This window comes from Abrus precatorius, unplaced genomic scaffold (assembly GCF_003935025.1).
Source record: "Abrus precatorius isolate BTA unplaced genomic scaffold, Abrus_2018 Scaffold9, whole genome shotgun sequence".
In the NCBI taxonomy this organism is placed as follows: domain Eukaryota; kingdom Viridiplantae; phylum Streptophyta; class Magnoliopsida; order Fabales; family Fabaceae; genus Abrus; species Abrus precatorius.
The window spans coordinates 23,140,978-23,156,276 of record NW_020874439.1 but is presented as its reverse complement, the minus strand read 5'-3'; the positions used below and the strand labels follow the sequence as shown (position 1 = coordinate 23,156,276).

The 15,299-nt window shown below is 32.6% G+C and overlaps 3 protein-coding genes across 3 annotated transcripts; all 3 read left to right on the top strand.

The window, feature by feature from the left end:
* Positions 1-1,007: 1,007 nt before the first annotated feature.
* On the top strand, positions 1,008-2,860 carry LOC113851045 (guanine nucleotide-binding protein subunit gamma 3-like). The gene is made up of 5 exons (XM_027481534.1): positions 1,008-1,300; positions 1,546-1,598; positions 1,737-1,781; positions 1,873-1,920; positions 2,707-2,860. Exons 1-5 carry the CDS (start codon positions 1,124-1,126, stop codon positions 2,858-2,860), a joined length of 477 nt encoding a protein of 158 aa, XP_027337335.1. The 5' UTR covers positions 1,008-1,123.
* A 3,191-nt stretch (positions 2,861-6,051) lies between these two features.
* Positions 6,052-9,171, top strand: LOC113849454 (subtilisin-like protease SBT1.4). The gene has a single exon (XM_027479372.1). The coding sequence runs from the start codon at positions 6,244-6,246 to the stop codon at positions 8,566-8,568; it is 2,325 nt and encodes a 774-aa protein (XP_027335173.1). The 5' UTR covers positions 6,052-6,243; the 3' UTR covers positions 8,569-9,171.
* A 4,395-nt stretch (positions 9,172-13,566) lies between these two features.
* Positions 13,567-13,953, top strand: LOC113851603. The gene has a single exon (XM_027482126.1). It carries the CDS (start codon positions 13,567-13,569, stop codon positions 13,951-13,953), a length of 387 nt encoding a protein of 128 aa, XP_027337927.1.
* Positions 13,954-15,299: the final 1,346 nt, after the last annotated feature.

Below are 15,299 nucleotides of genomic sequence, written 5' to 3'. Positions count from 1 at the left end.
ATATTTCATTCACTGGTCCATTCTTGATTTACCCTCCTGTTAAAGTTAATTGTTTAAACGAAATCCAAGAACCCTCTGATAAAAAAGAAGTGAAGGGGACAGAAACGTGCAGAAAGCTCCTTAAACTTTCAGAGTATACTATTTTAGGAACTGCACTCACCGTAGGTCATATAATATCAAATGATTAAGTTTAATATACAGGCAATAACTCCCGTGGCCACGTCCATGGTGGAAATATATTTCTATCCTTGGTCTGTTGGCTACGTATTATCGGTGCCAAAAAATAATGTTATTAATTTTGTATGGTGCTTTTAGATAAAGTATTTATTTAATTAAGTTATTTTTATAATACTTTATGTTATAAACATAATCAATTGCTGTTCATTATTCAGTGTGATTTGCGTAAACTATCATTGGTATAACCTTTCTATTGGCGTTTCTTCCCATATGATATTTTGAAGAGGTAATTTAAAATTTATTTTATACAAGTTAAATTTATTTTAAAAACATTCAAGCCCTAATAACTTACAACATGTTTGTAGCTCGTCCACGACAACTTTCGGCGCATGTTACAGTGCCTCCTCCTCAGGAAACTGCTATCCTGCGCAGGCAAGGAAGACAAACCATTTTGATGGCTCGAAAGGTCTTGTCACATTACATCTTTCAGCAACCTCGATAATGCAGAGCATCTCTGTTCATTTCAACTTGAAATAACACTTTTACCCTTTAATAATTCACTACTTGACTATATGTCCCGCTATTCTAAGATCTTGAAAGCCCTTTTTTGGCAAAACAAATCTAAATACTCAAAACTCTCTCTTTTCAGTTTGAACTTTCCTTCGTGAGACAGTCACGTGTGCCCTGCCATTTGCATCTCTCGTACTTTGCCCTGTTTCTCTCTGTCTCTCTCTCCCCATGTAACTTCGTCTTGTGCAATAAATGCTCAACAAAAGTGCAAACCCATTTTGCGTTTGGTGCTTTAGTATAGCACAACCAAATCCATTTTTAGAGTTTCTAACTTGTCACTAACCAACCTTCAAATTTCATGTTTTTTTATGTTCTTCAATGCTCATACTCTGTAGCCCCTGCATATGCATTTGCTCATTGTGATTGAATGTAAAAGATGGATGGTGGCTACAACTCTTCTTCAGCGTCCTTAACATCAACAACGACCTTGAGCTCTTCGATGGAGCACGTAATGAGACCCAAGTCGCCACTGCCAGGGCTTGTGGATTTTCATGGGAAGCGGAAGCAATTGGTTAAGATTCAGGTTTTGGAGAGAGAGATAGGTTTGCTTCAGGTATGTCTTGGAACACTTTCTTTTTATGTGTCACTTTCTACGATTTTTTAATAGTATATTAAGGGAGTATTTCTAGCATTTCTCTAACAAAGTTAGTTGAATTTTTTTGTCTTGGTCATGTAAATTTAATTACACGATGAATCTTTGAGCTCCTTGTGTAGTTTTTGAATAATTTACTAGTGAGAAGCTGCAATCCTTTGAACTAATGGAACCAATTTTGCTTGATTAATTTATATTGGTCCTAGGAGGAGTTAAAATCACTTGAAGGCCTTCAGCCTGCTTCCAAATGCTGCAAAGAGTAAGGGTACCTTGTTTTTTTTACCTTAGCGAATTATAACATCCAATAACCAAGGTTTAAAAATAAAATACAAATATTTTTGGGTACTATAATCCAGAATCTTATTACCTTATTTGAAGTTAACGTTTTCCTTAACAGGGTTGATGCCTTTGTAGGCTCAGTTTCAGATCCCTTAACACCCACGTATGAATCTCCAATCTTTCTTTTTTTATATTAATATTATTAATTTATGTTGCAATTCTTAAATAAATAATAATCGCTTTAACTGATACAGAAGGAAACAGACAAACACTGAATTCCAGCGCTTCAGTAAGCAGATCAGGTATAACCTTTTCATTTTATGTTTCTTTTTCTTCCATCTCAAAAATAAAATTTTAAATATATGTTTAATGATATATAATGAAAATTACTAAATAATATATTTTTAAGAAAAGTATAATATTCAATATTATTAACAATTTGCATATGTAATATCTAATAATTTTATTAAAAATATTATCACGTAAATGACTAAATCTACACGTTAAAATAATTATTCAAAAATTCGACATGCGTAAGTCACTGAAAAGGACAAAAATTGTGAAGCTACAAAAAACTAGGCGTAGCTCTTACATGGCGTAGCTCTTACATCGTGTGTTATATTATACACCTTGTTGATAAGCTTCGAGAATTTTTTACATGATATAAATAATGTGAGATTGATTAATCACATTTTGACACGTTTATAAATTTTACAAAATTAAATAACACCATATCTTTTGAAAATTAATAATAAATTCTTTTTAATGTGTTTTTAATTATTTATTAAAAACTATAAAAATTACATGATCTTATTTTTTTTAGTTTTAATTTAATATTTTTTTTCATGTACTTATAATTTTTAATAAATTTTAACTGTGTTACCATCATTCTTCGTTTACGATTTATGAAAAGATTAACATGTGTAACGATGTAAATAACTAAGACGACATGATTCTACATCACTTTAATTTATTTATTTTTTCCATTAGCTTGTGTTACTGCAGTCGAAACATCAAATTAAAACAGGTTTATGACATAAATTGTTGCTATAATCAGTAATTTGTTCATTTTTTGAAATTCTTCTCAGGCTTGGATGGGTGTGCTGCTCCAGCAGTTGCCTGCTTCACAAGAAAATGGGAAAAGGTGGTTGTGGGTGCAGCTGCAGTTCATCAAATTCCAAATGTTGTGGTGGCTGCAAGTGTTTGAAGACTGCATCTACCTGTGCCCAAAATTGCTGCTAAGTCTACTTCTTCTGCTATGTCATGTGCACCCCTGTTCTCATTCTGTGGAAAACTCTCGTCATACATGTTTAGCATCTATGTTTAGTTTACATTTAAATCAATATTATTGATTATAACTTTTAATTTCAACTTAAAGATTTTAAAAAATGTCTTAAATAAATTTCACATCTTATTTTATTCATCTTTAATGCAACCTAATACAATCAACTTAAGAACAGATTTGAAAAACGGTGAGCTACCATGGGACAGACCAAATATTACGAGCAATCATTGCTATGTAGTTTGTTCAGCAACCAGGTATGTGACAACAATCAGCTACCCTCAGCGAGACAAATGTTTTTATTTATTTATTTATTTATGCTTTTTTCTAAGATCTACTAGGATCAATACTTTGTCAGATTAAAAAGAATATGGAGGAAAAGAAAATAAAATATAGACAATGGTGTATTCTTATTTATTTGGTTGAATGTGAAACAAAAAGAAAGAGGGGGAAATTTTTATTTTTAAAAATAAAAAATTAATTTTTTTCATTTTTAAATTTAAATTTTTCTATAAAAATAAAAAAGCCTAACTAAAGATTGGTTAGGCATCTCAGTTTACTTTATTTGTTCATTCATTCCTTAGTCATCTAATTTATTCATATGTGAATTTAATTTTATTTATTTATTTATAAAAATTAAAAGTTAATGAATTATCATTTGTTATTAGATTAATAATAATTTATTAAATTAAGTAATTAGCTAAAGTCTGCCCGTTCGACATAAGTTCTTTAAAATTGATCACAGGCTCTATAAAAAAGTTAATATAATATATTTTAAATGAATAAATTGAATATTTATTTTTAAAATTTGAATAATAAATAAATTAAATAGATTCTTATTAAACAAATTATAAATGATTTATTATAATTTAATTCATTTACTTGAACTACCAATATAGGCATAACAATTAGTGAAACTCTAATACGTGGTAATGTGTTTGATTCACTAATATTTTTATATTTTTAAATTCAACTCTATTCACTTAACCATGGATAAGTATAAGTCTAATGACGAAGACAAAACCTAAATAGTATGGGTCCATGTTGATCCGAATTAAGATATTTATTACTTCTTTTATTTTTTTGTAATTTGTTGTTTAATTTTTTTGTACATTCAAAAATAATTTAATTGATCTAACAAGTGAACAGGCTTTGACTAAATTAACTTTATTTAATATTAAGAGAAAAGAAAAATAAAATTAAAACTATAAGCCAATCTTGCCATCTCGATGAGTGGCTAAAGCGTAATTGACGACTGAATTTAATTAAACTTTTAATTTAAAAACCTTCACATTTTTTATTTAGTGTTTTTTAAGTGAATCACTTATAAAATACTTTGTGATAAAAAAATATTTTTTGTTTATACTTTTATTTGATCCTTCTAAATTTTATAATTATTTTTTATTTTAGAAGAAATCAATAAAAAAATAATGTCATTTATGAGAACCAATAAAAAATATAATATTTAGAAGGATTAATTAAAAAATTTAAAAATAATTGGAAAATAATTTTTTATGAATTTTGTAAAAATTAAAAATAAGAGACTAAATGAAAATACTACTAGAGTATTGATGTGACCCATGTATTAACTCAAACTGTTGTTGATTTAATTTGGGACATTGTGGGGAACATCTTTTTCATTTTAGAGACAATATCAAACCTAACACAAAATCTTCAACTGTTCAATTAGGTTGGGTTTGAAGAAAAACTTTACTACATTATTGCTCTTAATTTTATAGTCACTCTCATAATTATATACTTAAAAATACTTGCCCATAAACTAAAACATCACTTTATCCAAAACTTGTAAACATTATTAGATTTAGATTAAGTCTCATAACTACACCGTTCTGTCATTATATTTTATATTTTTATTTAAATAAAATATAAAATTTTTACTTAACTGAATCGTGCAGTTCTCACAAAAATGAGACTGAATTCTAATCTTTATTATTTTAAGTTGTTACTATGTCAAATTTCAGGGTTTTGAGATGATTTTAGGATAAATTATTTTCCAAAAATTTATGTATCTCATTTTAAAATGTTGGTACCTAAATAAAATTTTTTAAACCAAAATATTGTCATGTGATATGAGTCTTTTTTCTCGATTACTTTCTGAAATTTTTAAAATATCTTGATTTTTCTTTTTTTGTCATGAAAAGTTGAAGCGTTCTTAAAAAGAGAATTGATAATGTCAAATAGAAATTTTGAAATATTAATTTAATTATGAAATATTTAAAAAAAAAACTGGCATGACAATATTTTAAATATAATAATAAATTTTAAAATATATTTGTGTGATGACTCATAATGTAATTTCCTCGCCTTTCAAATTTCTGAGAATGGTTTTATAGTTTTTGTTGAGTTTTATTTTTAATTTTTTAGTCTTAAAAAACTTGAAACAAGTATTGTTTTATTTACACTTTATTTCATATATTTGGCTGTAAGATTTATAATTAATTTATGTAAAATATTTGAACATGCATCTCGCGTGCGCCTCCAGCAAGGCATATTTTAATATTTCTTTTATTTTTTTTAATATATCACTACAAAATCTGCCACATCTTAGTTTATGTTAAAAACAGAGCCATAAACCATCTTATATTTTAAAATAGTATAAAGATCCACCATTCAGAACTCCACAATTTTTAACATTAAACCAACACAAATCACTAGTAATATTATTAAGGGTGTATTAGAACATGTAATGTCCGTTTAATTGAATATTTATTTAATATTAAATCTGACATAATATTTTTTATTAAAATAAGCTATAAAAGACTATTATAGTTTTTATATATATTTTAAAAAATTAAATGTTTAAAATGTCAAATCTATAACATCACCAATTACACGTGTTTTTAATATTGCACTTGAATTACAATTCAACTTTAATAATAAAATTATAATATTAATTTTATTACATAATTTGTTTATATATAACTTTAATTTTGATTAAAAATGATAATAATAAAATATACGAAAAAAATATTGATATCCTGCGCGGGTGGGGACCTTGTACCCTCTGAATAAGATGAATGACCAACCCAGAAAGGCCAATTGTCCTTCAATTATTGGGTATGTGAAAATATCGATACCAACTACAGCAGTGCCCTTAATTGGATGGGTCCCATAATGACATATTACAATTGGACAATAATACGATAATATCTATTTTCTAACACCCTGCCCCGTTTATAGGTCAAACACATGCTTTGTTTTCTTCTTCTTCTTCTTCTTCTTCACCAATCATTAACACGAGTGCCATTATTATGAACGTTGTTGTTAATAAGCCCATTCCTACCATTGCTCTTCACCTCCAATTCTAAACACAACACAACTCATGGCTTCTCCTTCTCCCTTCTCTCTCTTCGTATCGTTATTATTCTTCTGCTTCGTCTCTCTTTCTCTCTCATCATCAGACGTTCCACGAACCTACATCGTCCACGTTGCCAAATCAGAGAAGCCCTCCCTCTTCTCCGCGCATCACCACTGGTACTCCTCTCTACTCCGCTCCCTCCCTCCCTCCGCCCACACCGCCACCATCATCTACACCTATTCCGCCGCCACCACCGGCTTCTCCGCCCGCATCACCGCCGACCAAGCCTCCCATCTCCGCCGCCTCCCCGCCGTCCTATCCGTTGAGCCCGACGAAATCCGCCAGCTCCACACCACCCACACCCCTCGCTTCCTCGGCCTCGTCGACACCTTCGGCCTCTGGCCCAACTCTGACTACGCCGACGATGTCATCGTCGCCATGCTCGATACCGGAATCTGGCCGGAGCTTCGAAGCTTCTCCGACGCGGGCCTCTCCCCCGTCCCATCTTCCTGGAAAGGTTCCTGCGAAGTCTCACGTGACTTCCCTGAGAACACGTGCAACAGAAAGATCATCGGTGCCAAAGCGTTTTTCAAGGGCTACGAGTCTTATCTGGAACGAGCCATTGACGAGTCCGTTGAGTCAAAGTCTCCAAGAGACACTGAAGGCCATGGAACGCACACTGCTTCCACTGCTGCAGGTTCTGCTGTTGCAAACGCGAGTTTGTTTCACTATGCTCAGGGTGAAGCTAGGGGAATGGCCGCAAAAGCTAGAATCGCTGCTTACAAGATCTGTTGGCAACTGGGTTGTTTCGATTCTGATATTCTTGCCGCCATGGATGAAGCCGTTGCTGATGGGGCTCACGTGATTTCGCTTTCTGTTGGTTCAAGTGGGTATGCTCCTCAGTATTACCGTGATTCCATTGCTGTTGGAGCTTTTGGTGCGGTTCAGCATGGTGTTCTTGTGTCTTGTTCTGCGGGGAATTCAGGGCCTGGTCCTTTCACTGCCGTGAATATTGCTCCTTGGATTTTGACTGTGGGGGCTTCTACTATTGATAGGGAGTTTCCTGCTGATGTGGTTCTTGGCGATGGAAGGGTTTTTGGTGGGGTGAGTTTGTATTATGGCGAGGGTCTGCCTGATTTTAAGCTTCGTTTGGTTTATGCTGCGGATTGTGGTAGCAGGTACTGCTACATGGGGTCTTTGGAACCTTCTAAAGTGCAAGGCAAAATTGTGGTTTGTGATAGGGGAGGGAATGCTAGGGTTGAGAAGGGGAGTGCAGTGAAGCTTGCTGGTGGGTTGGGAATGATTTTGACAAATACTGAAGCCAATGGTGAAGAGCTTCTTGCGGATGCACATCTTCTTGCAGCTACTATGGTGGGTCAAAGAGCTGGTGACAAGATCAAGGAGTATATAAGGTTGAGTCAGTATCCAACAGCAACCATTGAGTTCAGAGGGACTGTGATTGGGACTTCACCTTCTGCTCCTCAAGTTGCCTCCTTTTCTAGCCGTGGACCGAATTATCGTACTTCACAGATTCTTAAGCCTGATGTTATAGCTCCTGGTGTTAACATTTTGGCAGGGTGGACTGGAAGGGTGGGACCTACGGATTTGGACATTGATCCTAGGAGGGTTGAGTTTAACATAATTTCTGGCACCTCTATGTCCTGTCCTCATGCTAGTGGCATTGCAGCATTGCTTAGGAAGGCTTATCCTAGTTGGTCACCTGCTGCTATTAAATCTGCTCTGATGACAACTGCTTATAATGTGGATAATTCTGGGAGTAATATTAAGGATCTTGGAACTGGGAAGGAATCAAACCCCTTCATTCATGGGGCTGGACATGTTGATCCCAATAGGGCTCTTAATCCTGGCTTGGTTTATGATTTGAATACCAATGACTATTTGGCGTTCCTTTGCTCAATTGGGTATGATACTACTCGAATTGCGGTTTTCACTAGACAGCCTGCTAGTGCTGACATTTGTGAAACAAAAGTGGCTAGGACTGGGAGGTTTACTAGCCCGGGTGATTTGAATTACCCTTCTTTCGCTGTGGAATTTGGTGATTACAGTGATTTGGTTAAGTATAAAAGGGTTGTTACTAATGTGGGAAAGTCAGTTGATGCTGTTTACAATGTCAAAGTGAATACTCCTCCTGGTGTTGATGTTAATGTGTCCCCAAGCACGCTTGTGTTCAGGGCTGAAAACAAGACACAGGCCTTTGAGGTCACGTTCACTAGAGTTTCTTTTGTTAGTTATGAGAGTTTTGGGTCCATTGAGTGGACTGATGGTAGCCACTATGTGAGGAGTCCAATTGCTGTTAGATGGAGCGAGGGATTCTCATCATCCATTTGAATTGAAATCGATTGTTGCTGTGGAACACATCATTCACAGGTTATGGATTTGGTCTCTTTGTAATTTTTCTGTTAGCTTAGTGGACAAACTTCAAAATACTTATTCGGTATGCTGTTTCATTCAAGTGTACTTTTAACATCTCTGGCTTCTAATAATTGATGAGGCTGAAATAGAATCTGTGACAGTAGATGTGATTTGTACGATCCATTTATATTACTGTGGTTTTGCATATTTATACAGTTGAGGTTGAAACACTTGCCCCATCTGAATAGGCAATTTGTCTTAAGCTACAATTTCAGCCTATTATTTTATGTTTATTGAGGAAACTATGTACAAACTGTAGTAATAGTGATGGTTATTCAGTGGCTTTGATGGAATCATGAGTGTATTTGGATCTAAGTTTGAACACTTGTTTTAGGGCCTTGTCATGCGAAAAAAGATTGTGCATGTGACTTATGAAATGACATACTTAAAAAAAGGAGCAAGATAATTTTACCAATTGTCCAAGGTGATATTTGAATTCAAGTAAACACTTAAATTTAATATCCGAAGTCGTGAGTATTACTCACTTTTATATCTGATTTTATAAAATCCTTACTTTTATATTTGACTATGCTGAATGCTATATATCTTAGTTCTTTTTGATACCAAAGGATAATGAAAAATACATCATAAACAGGAGGCAAGATAATTCATGCCTCAGTTGTATGGCTTGCTGGCTGTGCCCAATTACTTGATTCATTTGAATCTGCCGTGCATTTTGTTGCATATTCTAAATGCAATGAACGTATTTTTACTAAATACTTACACATGAGGAAGCCATTTTCGATTATAAACAGAGCATATTAACTATTTAAACAAGAATTTTCGTTTCCTAATCAAATTTCAGGCAGTAAGGAAAAGTAAAATGACAGGGTCACGAGCACACAGAAACTGGCGTTTGGACAACACCAATGCTTAAAAATGGTCCGTGCGGTCAGTATGGGAACAACTAGACTGCATACAGTAGTTCAATTGATATAGAGTTGATAGACTTGAAAAGAACCAAAAAGAGAGAGACACAGAAATTAAGAAACTCTTTTTGGTCTTTCCAAATCTATCAACTGGATATCAATTGAACGACTGTATGCAGTCTAGTTGTTTCCATCGATTCCTATAAAGTAGCGTCTGCTTTATAGAATAAGATCAAGATAATTCATTATATATATTTATAATTTTATTAAATGTATTGTATCTTTTAAAGTATATTTCTTTACTTCATAGGCTGAAGGGGTTTATGTAAGAATGTGATTTGTTTTAGAGGTTATGAATTAGTTAAGTCACTTTGTTAGTAATTTTTGTTTTCTTCATTCTATGATGTGGGTTTCCCTATGTATATGGAACAACTCTACAGGGTAACGCAATGAGAAGAATTATAGTAATTTTATTTCCACATTCTTTGTTTACCTTTAGGAGGCCCCTCTCCTTCAAAGTGAAGCTTTCTCTTTGTATTTCCAGTTTCTATCAGAAAACCTCACATGCATATCGGATGTTCTGATACACTCCATAAATACCGAAAACTCTCAAAGAGCCTAGCACAGTGCGTGTAACATAATTGAATTATTAAAATGATACTTTCATTTGAATTTCGCAAACTCCTAATATAATGATAAGCAAATTATTGATAACATTTTGGTTTCATTGTAACTTTTATTTTAATAATCCAAATAAGCTTCCTTTATATTATTTTTAAATATCTAATAATGAGTAGAATAAATAAAATAAGATTAAACGGAATGTAATAATATGAAATAAGTTATCGCTACATTATTTGCCTACTTTTATTAAAAGAAAAAGGCTGTCTCACATTTCAAATTAAAGAAAAAGAGAGATAATATTTATTTAACATTCAAATTTTCCCCCATCAATATAGCGTGTTTGATCTCATGTTCATGTGTTTTAAGATGCAAATTAAGTTTTAACGCTATACAGTATAGTATTTTCTAAAATTAACTTATGTCTATTATACATATCTAAACACCCTGATAATGATTACCTTGAGTTGGAAAAGGGTTGATAAAGACAATTTCTACAAGAATTATAACTACAGTTAAATTTACTGTCAATGCATTGTCCCTAAGTCATGCCTAAAATACAGAGTTGTATAGTACGAAGTATCAGAAAATGGCAATTGCTGTTTGTGCTCATGAAAAAAATAGCAACAGCGTCCAATTATTTGAACTAAATGACCTATGACTAGATTGGACTTTCCTCTCCCAACTTATTGACAAACAAAATTATTGACGGAAGCATCGACAACTAGGATTTCAGCAATGGTACCTTAAAGATCGATCACAAACATAGGAAAATTCACAACCTGTCAGTTACTACTCTTTCAAACTCTGGATTCTAGGACCATGCCTCACTGTTGTCTACCAAAAGAAGAGGAAGATTCGAAACCAAGCAACAAACATGGTGCTGAGGTGTTACAGGAATTTAAAAGCATGGTCACCTAATTAAATATCAACTATTAAAAGGGGTAAGTTAAATCATTCAAAAGCTCCCCCAGATTCACTTTCTGGCGGATGAAAGCCACCAAATTTTAGTATATATTCCTCAAACTAATGAAACATAGTAACTTACTATCCTATGCTAAAACTGTCATGTAATCTTTTACTCGGGAAAGAGAGGTGAGTCACTTTTTAGTTTAGACTATATGTGTCTTCCATTAAGTAATTTTTCTTGAACTAAAATTTAAACTCATATCAGTTATTCACTTCAATTCTATTTGAATATGTTTCAGAATTCCACTTAGAACGGATCCAACTCTTAAACAGAGAAATTTTTTTGTTGGTAGCATAATACATCGAATAACGCAAGGAAGTACAAAATGCTCTTCGCAATTCATATTTTATTACCATTGGTTTTATTTTTTAATCGCACTAAGGAAAAAAATTTGATAACTTTCTAAATTTGGTACCTTTTTCTTATTTATATTTGATTGAAAAACTGGGGAAAAAAAAATCGCTGTTAAGATGTTCTAATCCCTTTTCCTACAATGGTGTTTCGCTTTTCCCTCCTCATTTCCCGTGAAAGCTGTGAACTCTTTCTAGCCCACGTAAGGCTAAGGTCTCTCTTGAAGAAAAAAAAATCATAAATTAAGTATATATTTTATTTTAGAAAATAATTACTTATTTTTACTTGTTATGAGAGAATGAAAAAGTATGATTATTTTCATAACATAAAACATGAAACATGCACTAACTGTTACAATTGAATGAATCGTCCGAGAGGTACTGGGCCACTATCAATCAGATCACGTATCAATTTCCTTTATATATTTATGATGATACATTATTTTATTGTGCGCACCTGATTATGAATAACAAATGGTTAGTTGTGCTGATTGCATATTTAATAAACTGTATTAGGAAAGTTGCAGAATTCGCATATAAGAAATAGCTTTCAAGTGCTAGAAACAGGGGTTTGATACGTGTGTCTCTGCATTTTCTTTTTTGCATATTTTTAAAGTGATTAGTTCAATTTTGATTTGTTGCTATATCAACTATGAATATTACTTTCCAAGGTATGTCCAACAAAAGGAAATTAACATCATATTTTACTGAAACTCAACTTAAAATTGCAGATTAATCTAAAATAACTATGTCCACTTATCCAAGTATTCAATAGTTCCTTTTGTGATACAAATTTATCATCTTAAAATACTCAAATTAATATTTAAAATGGGGGTGGCATAGATTTGATAGAAATCTTGTAATAAAATTAAGACAGAACGAGAAGCGTTACTATTATTAGGAGGTTGCACATTGGAAGGCCCATCCATGTGACAAGTCTCTGCAGAGCACCTGCTTGTGTTTATGCATTCTGTAACACGCAAAAAAACCACTCACCATGTGCACTGTACTCTAAGCTTCTACATCGTTCCAAATCCCAAACCCATAAACGCCAATAATTTTATCCCCTTCTTTGCTGTGGTGTCTGCCATACGCACCCCGGCCCCTAGCTATCTTCAATCCTAAATCAGCAATGCTACCTTCACAAGCAAACTCTCATTAAAATAATCTATCTATACATAGTACTCAATCATTGCCAACCCATTAGATTAGTTAAGGATGCACCACTTCAATAATCTTCCTCGTTTCTAATATCATGCTCTTTCTTGCTGGTTTCTCATTAATAATGTTTTTGCTATTTCATTGTTTTCGTCTCATTCTAATCAAGTGCTGATATTTTATTCTAAAACAAAAACAATACTAAGCACAACCTCGCATAGATTACTTAAGTTCTTTGTCAATGGCATATTCGAACTTAAGAAATTGAGTTTTACATTTTTAAAATAAAACACGTTTGGAAGATAACAGCTTAAAGAAATAAGAAGTATCAGCTTAGATAAAATCAAATAAAATATTTGAATAGGACTCCTACTAGCTAATCTGGGACTGATGCCATTTGTAAGTAATATAATTATAAGATAACATTAAAGTTTATATGTCTTAATCTTAAAGTGCCATGCACCAGTCATTTATTTCCAAAATTTTTGTTTATATCAATGCGGCATTTCCTGCGGGCCATTGTTCGTTGATGCATCTGATTATTATATGTCCTTCGATTAAGAATTGCGTTACCCACGTTATTAAACTTTAAATTGAACAACCTCTTCCCTAAACTCCAAAAATATAACTTAAAAAAAGTCACAACCGAAAGTAATAAACAACTGATCAGAAATGCTGTTACGCAAGAATAAATACTATAATTAAATGCTAATTACCATTTTTCCCTTTAGTCTTTACCATAATCAAATCTTGCCAAATTTCATTTATAGTAAAAGTTCTGCTCTGAATAAATTCCGTTTCCCCAAAGATGCGTTACTATTATTTAAGTCAACCCTTGTGTCTATCAATGTCACTCACATCACACGTATAAATTTAATTGTTCCTGTTTCGTAACACTAGAATTGAAACATAACTTCAGCTCTCTCTCTCTCTACATGCTCTAGCCATGGCTCTAAATGACCAAGAGCCAAACCAGCACCAACCCTCCATGTGGCTGTGGCAGTCCCGGAGGAGGGTGTCCCTTTTCCGGCGGCGGAAGGTGCAAACGGTGCGGCTAGGTGGGAAGAAGCCACGGCGCCGAATTTTTGGGCTACTTAGAATATTTAGGAGGATGCGTGTGAGGTGGCTCAAGTTACAATATGTTCGCATGTTGAAGAGGCTTAAGGAACATTACCGAAACCTTGTTAAGGATCTTGTTGAAGCTGGAGCCACTATTGAAACCTTTCATCAACGCCTTTTTATGGAAAGCACTTTTGCTATCCCTGTTGGCGTTAACTTATCTACTTACCCTTCTCGTTTTGGATCTGATCGCCCTCGAACCATCTTCATGTAACTATTTCTCTTTTCATTTTATTAATATCCCCTCAACCCAAATTCCTTCCTCTCTTTCCATTTGTATTATATATGTCCCGGAAAATTTTCACTTCTCTTGTTCCCTTCTAATTATGGTTTTGTTTTTAGGAGCTATTTATAGGGAATTTAAATGAAATTTTATTAATAAAGTTACATAAAGTTTGTCGACATGGAAATACTAACCAGTTTGTGACCTTATCTTTTTGGGGAAGCTTATTGATATAATGAATGGCTAGTGAGATATATGTGTTTCGTCGTCTTGATTCATACTTCAGGTTTTGGAGCATCACTTGATGTTAAGGGTACACTTTCTAAGATCTATGTCGTAAAAAATTCTAAGGAATAACAGAGGAATTGTCCTTTTAAGTACTGCGTTTAGAGTTATTTTTAAAGGGTCATCGTAAATTTTTATTGAAATTTGTAGCATTTAATAGTGTAATGCATTTAATTATATTAAATTTTGTAATTTTTGATAAAATTTTATTATTATTAATTTCTTAAAACAGATATTAACATTTTTTTTTGGGAAACTTGATGGGTATGTATCTTCTCTTCTCTTTCCATACAGTCATGGCGTTAAGATATATTCTTAAAAAAAGATGGAATGTGATAATATTGTTCCCACTTATTCTCTTTGACCATATTCTCTCAAGACAGCCATATTTGCTTAGGCTTTGTTTGTCAGGCCAGAGGTGATTTCAATATATATTTTAATATATTAATGGCATTAAATATATATTTTTAACATTTAAAATTTAAATAAACAATTAATATTGTAAATTTAATAAAAATATATTACTTAATTTTATTCTTTATAAGTTATATTAGCAGATTTTTAAAATACACAGTGAAAATCTACATATAAATTTCTTTTATGAAAATGATAAGATTTAATGCATTAAAAATCACAATCTAACATTAAATGCTACTTTTTAAAATAAAATATTACTACTAATTAATTATTCATTATACATTAAAAATTCTTATACTAATTATTTCACTTATTTATTATTAGATTCTACCAAACGAGTAAATTTTAAAATTAATTTTATATATTAAATTTATTAGTTTTATTAAAAATATTACATGAAAAATTTTAAGTATAATAATTAAAATATTATCAATTTTAATAAACTAAAATCAATAATGTTTACGTATACCACAAACACGGTAAGGTGGGTTTAAAATATATAAAGAAAACGAATAAACTAACGTCACCATATGCGTCACTGTAGCATGTGTATTTAATAGTAGACAAAACAAAAAGGGTTAGCGATGAATGAGCATCATCTTTACAAAGCAAACAAAACATGACTCAGAACTAAG

Excerpts from the sequence above, each read along its gene's own strand:
- LOC113851045 (XM_027481534.1), top strand. The coding sequence starts at position 1,124 with ATGGATGGTGGCTACAACTCTTCTTCAGCGTCCTTAACATCAACAACG. Across the intron at positions 1,301-1,545 it reads GAGAGATAGGTTTGCTTCAG|GAGGAGTTAAAATCACTTGA; the intron begins GTATGTCTTGGA and ends TATTGGTCCTAG. Across the intron at positions 1,921-2,706 it reads CGCTTCAGTAAGCAGATCAG|GCTTGGATGGGTGTGCTGCT; the intron begins GTATAACCTTTT and ends AATTCTTCTCAG.
- LOC113849454 (XM_027479372.1), top strand. The coding sequence starts at position 6,244 with ATGGCTTCTCCTTCTCCCTTCTCTCTCTTCGTATCGTTATTATTCTTC.
- LOC113851603 (XM_027482126.1), top strand. The coding sequence starts at position 13,567 with ATGGCTCTAAATGACCAAGAGCCAAACCAGCACCAACCCTCCATGTGG.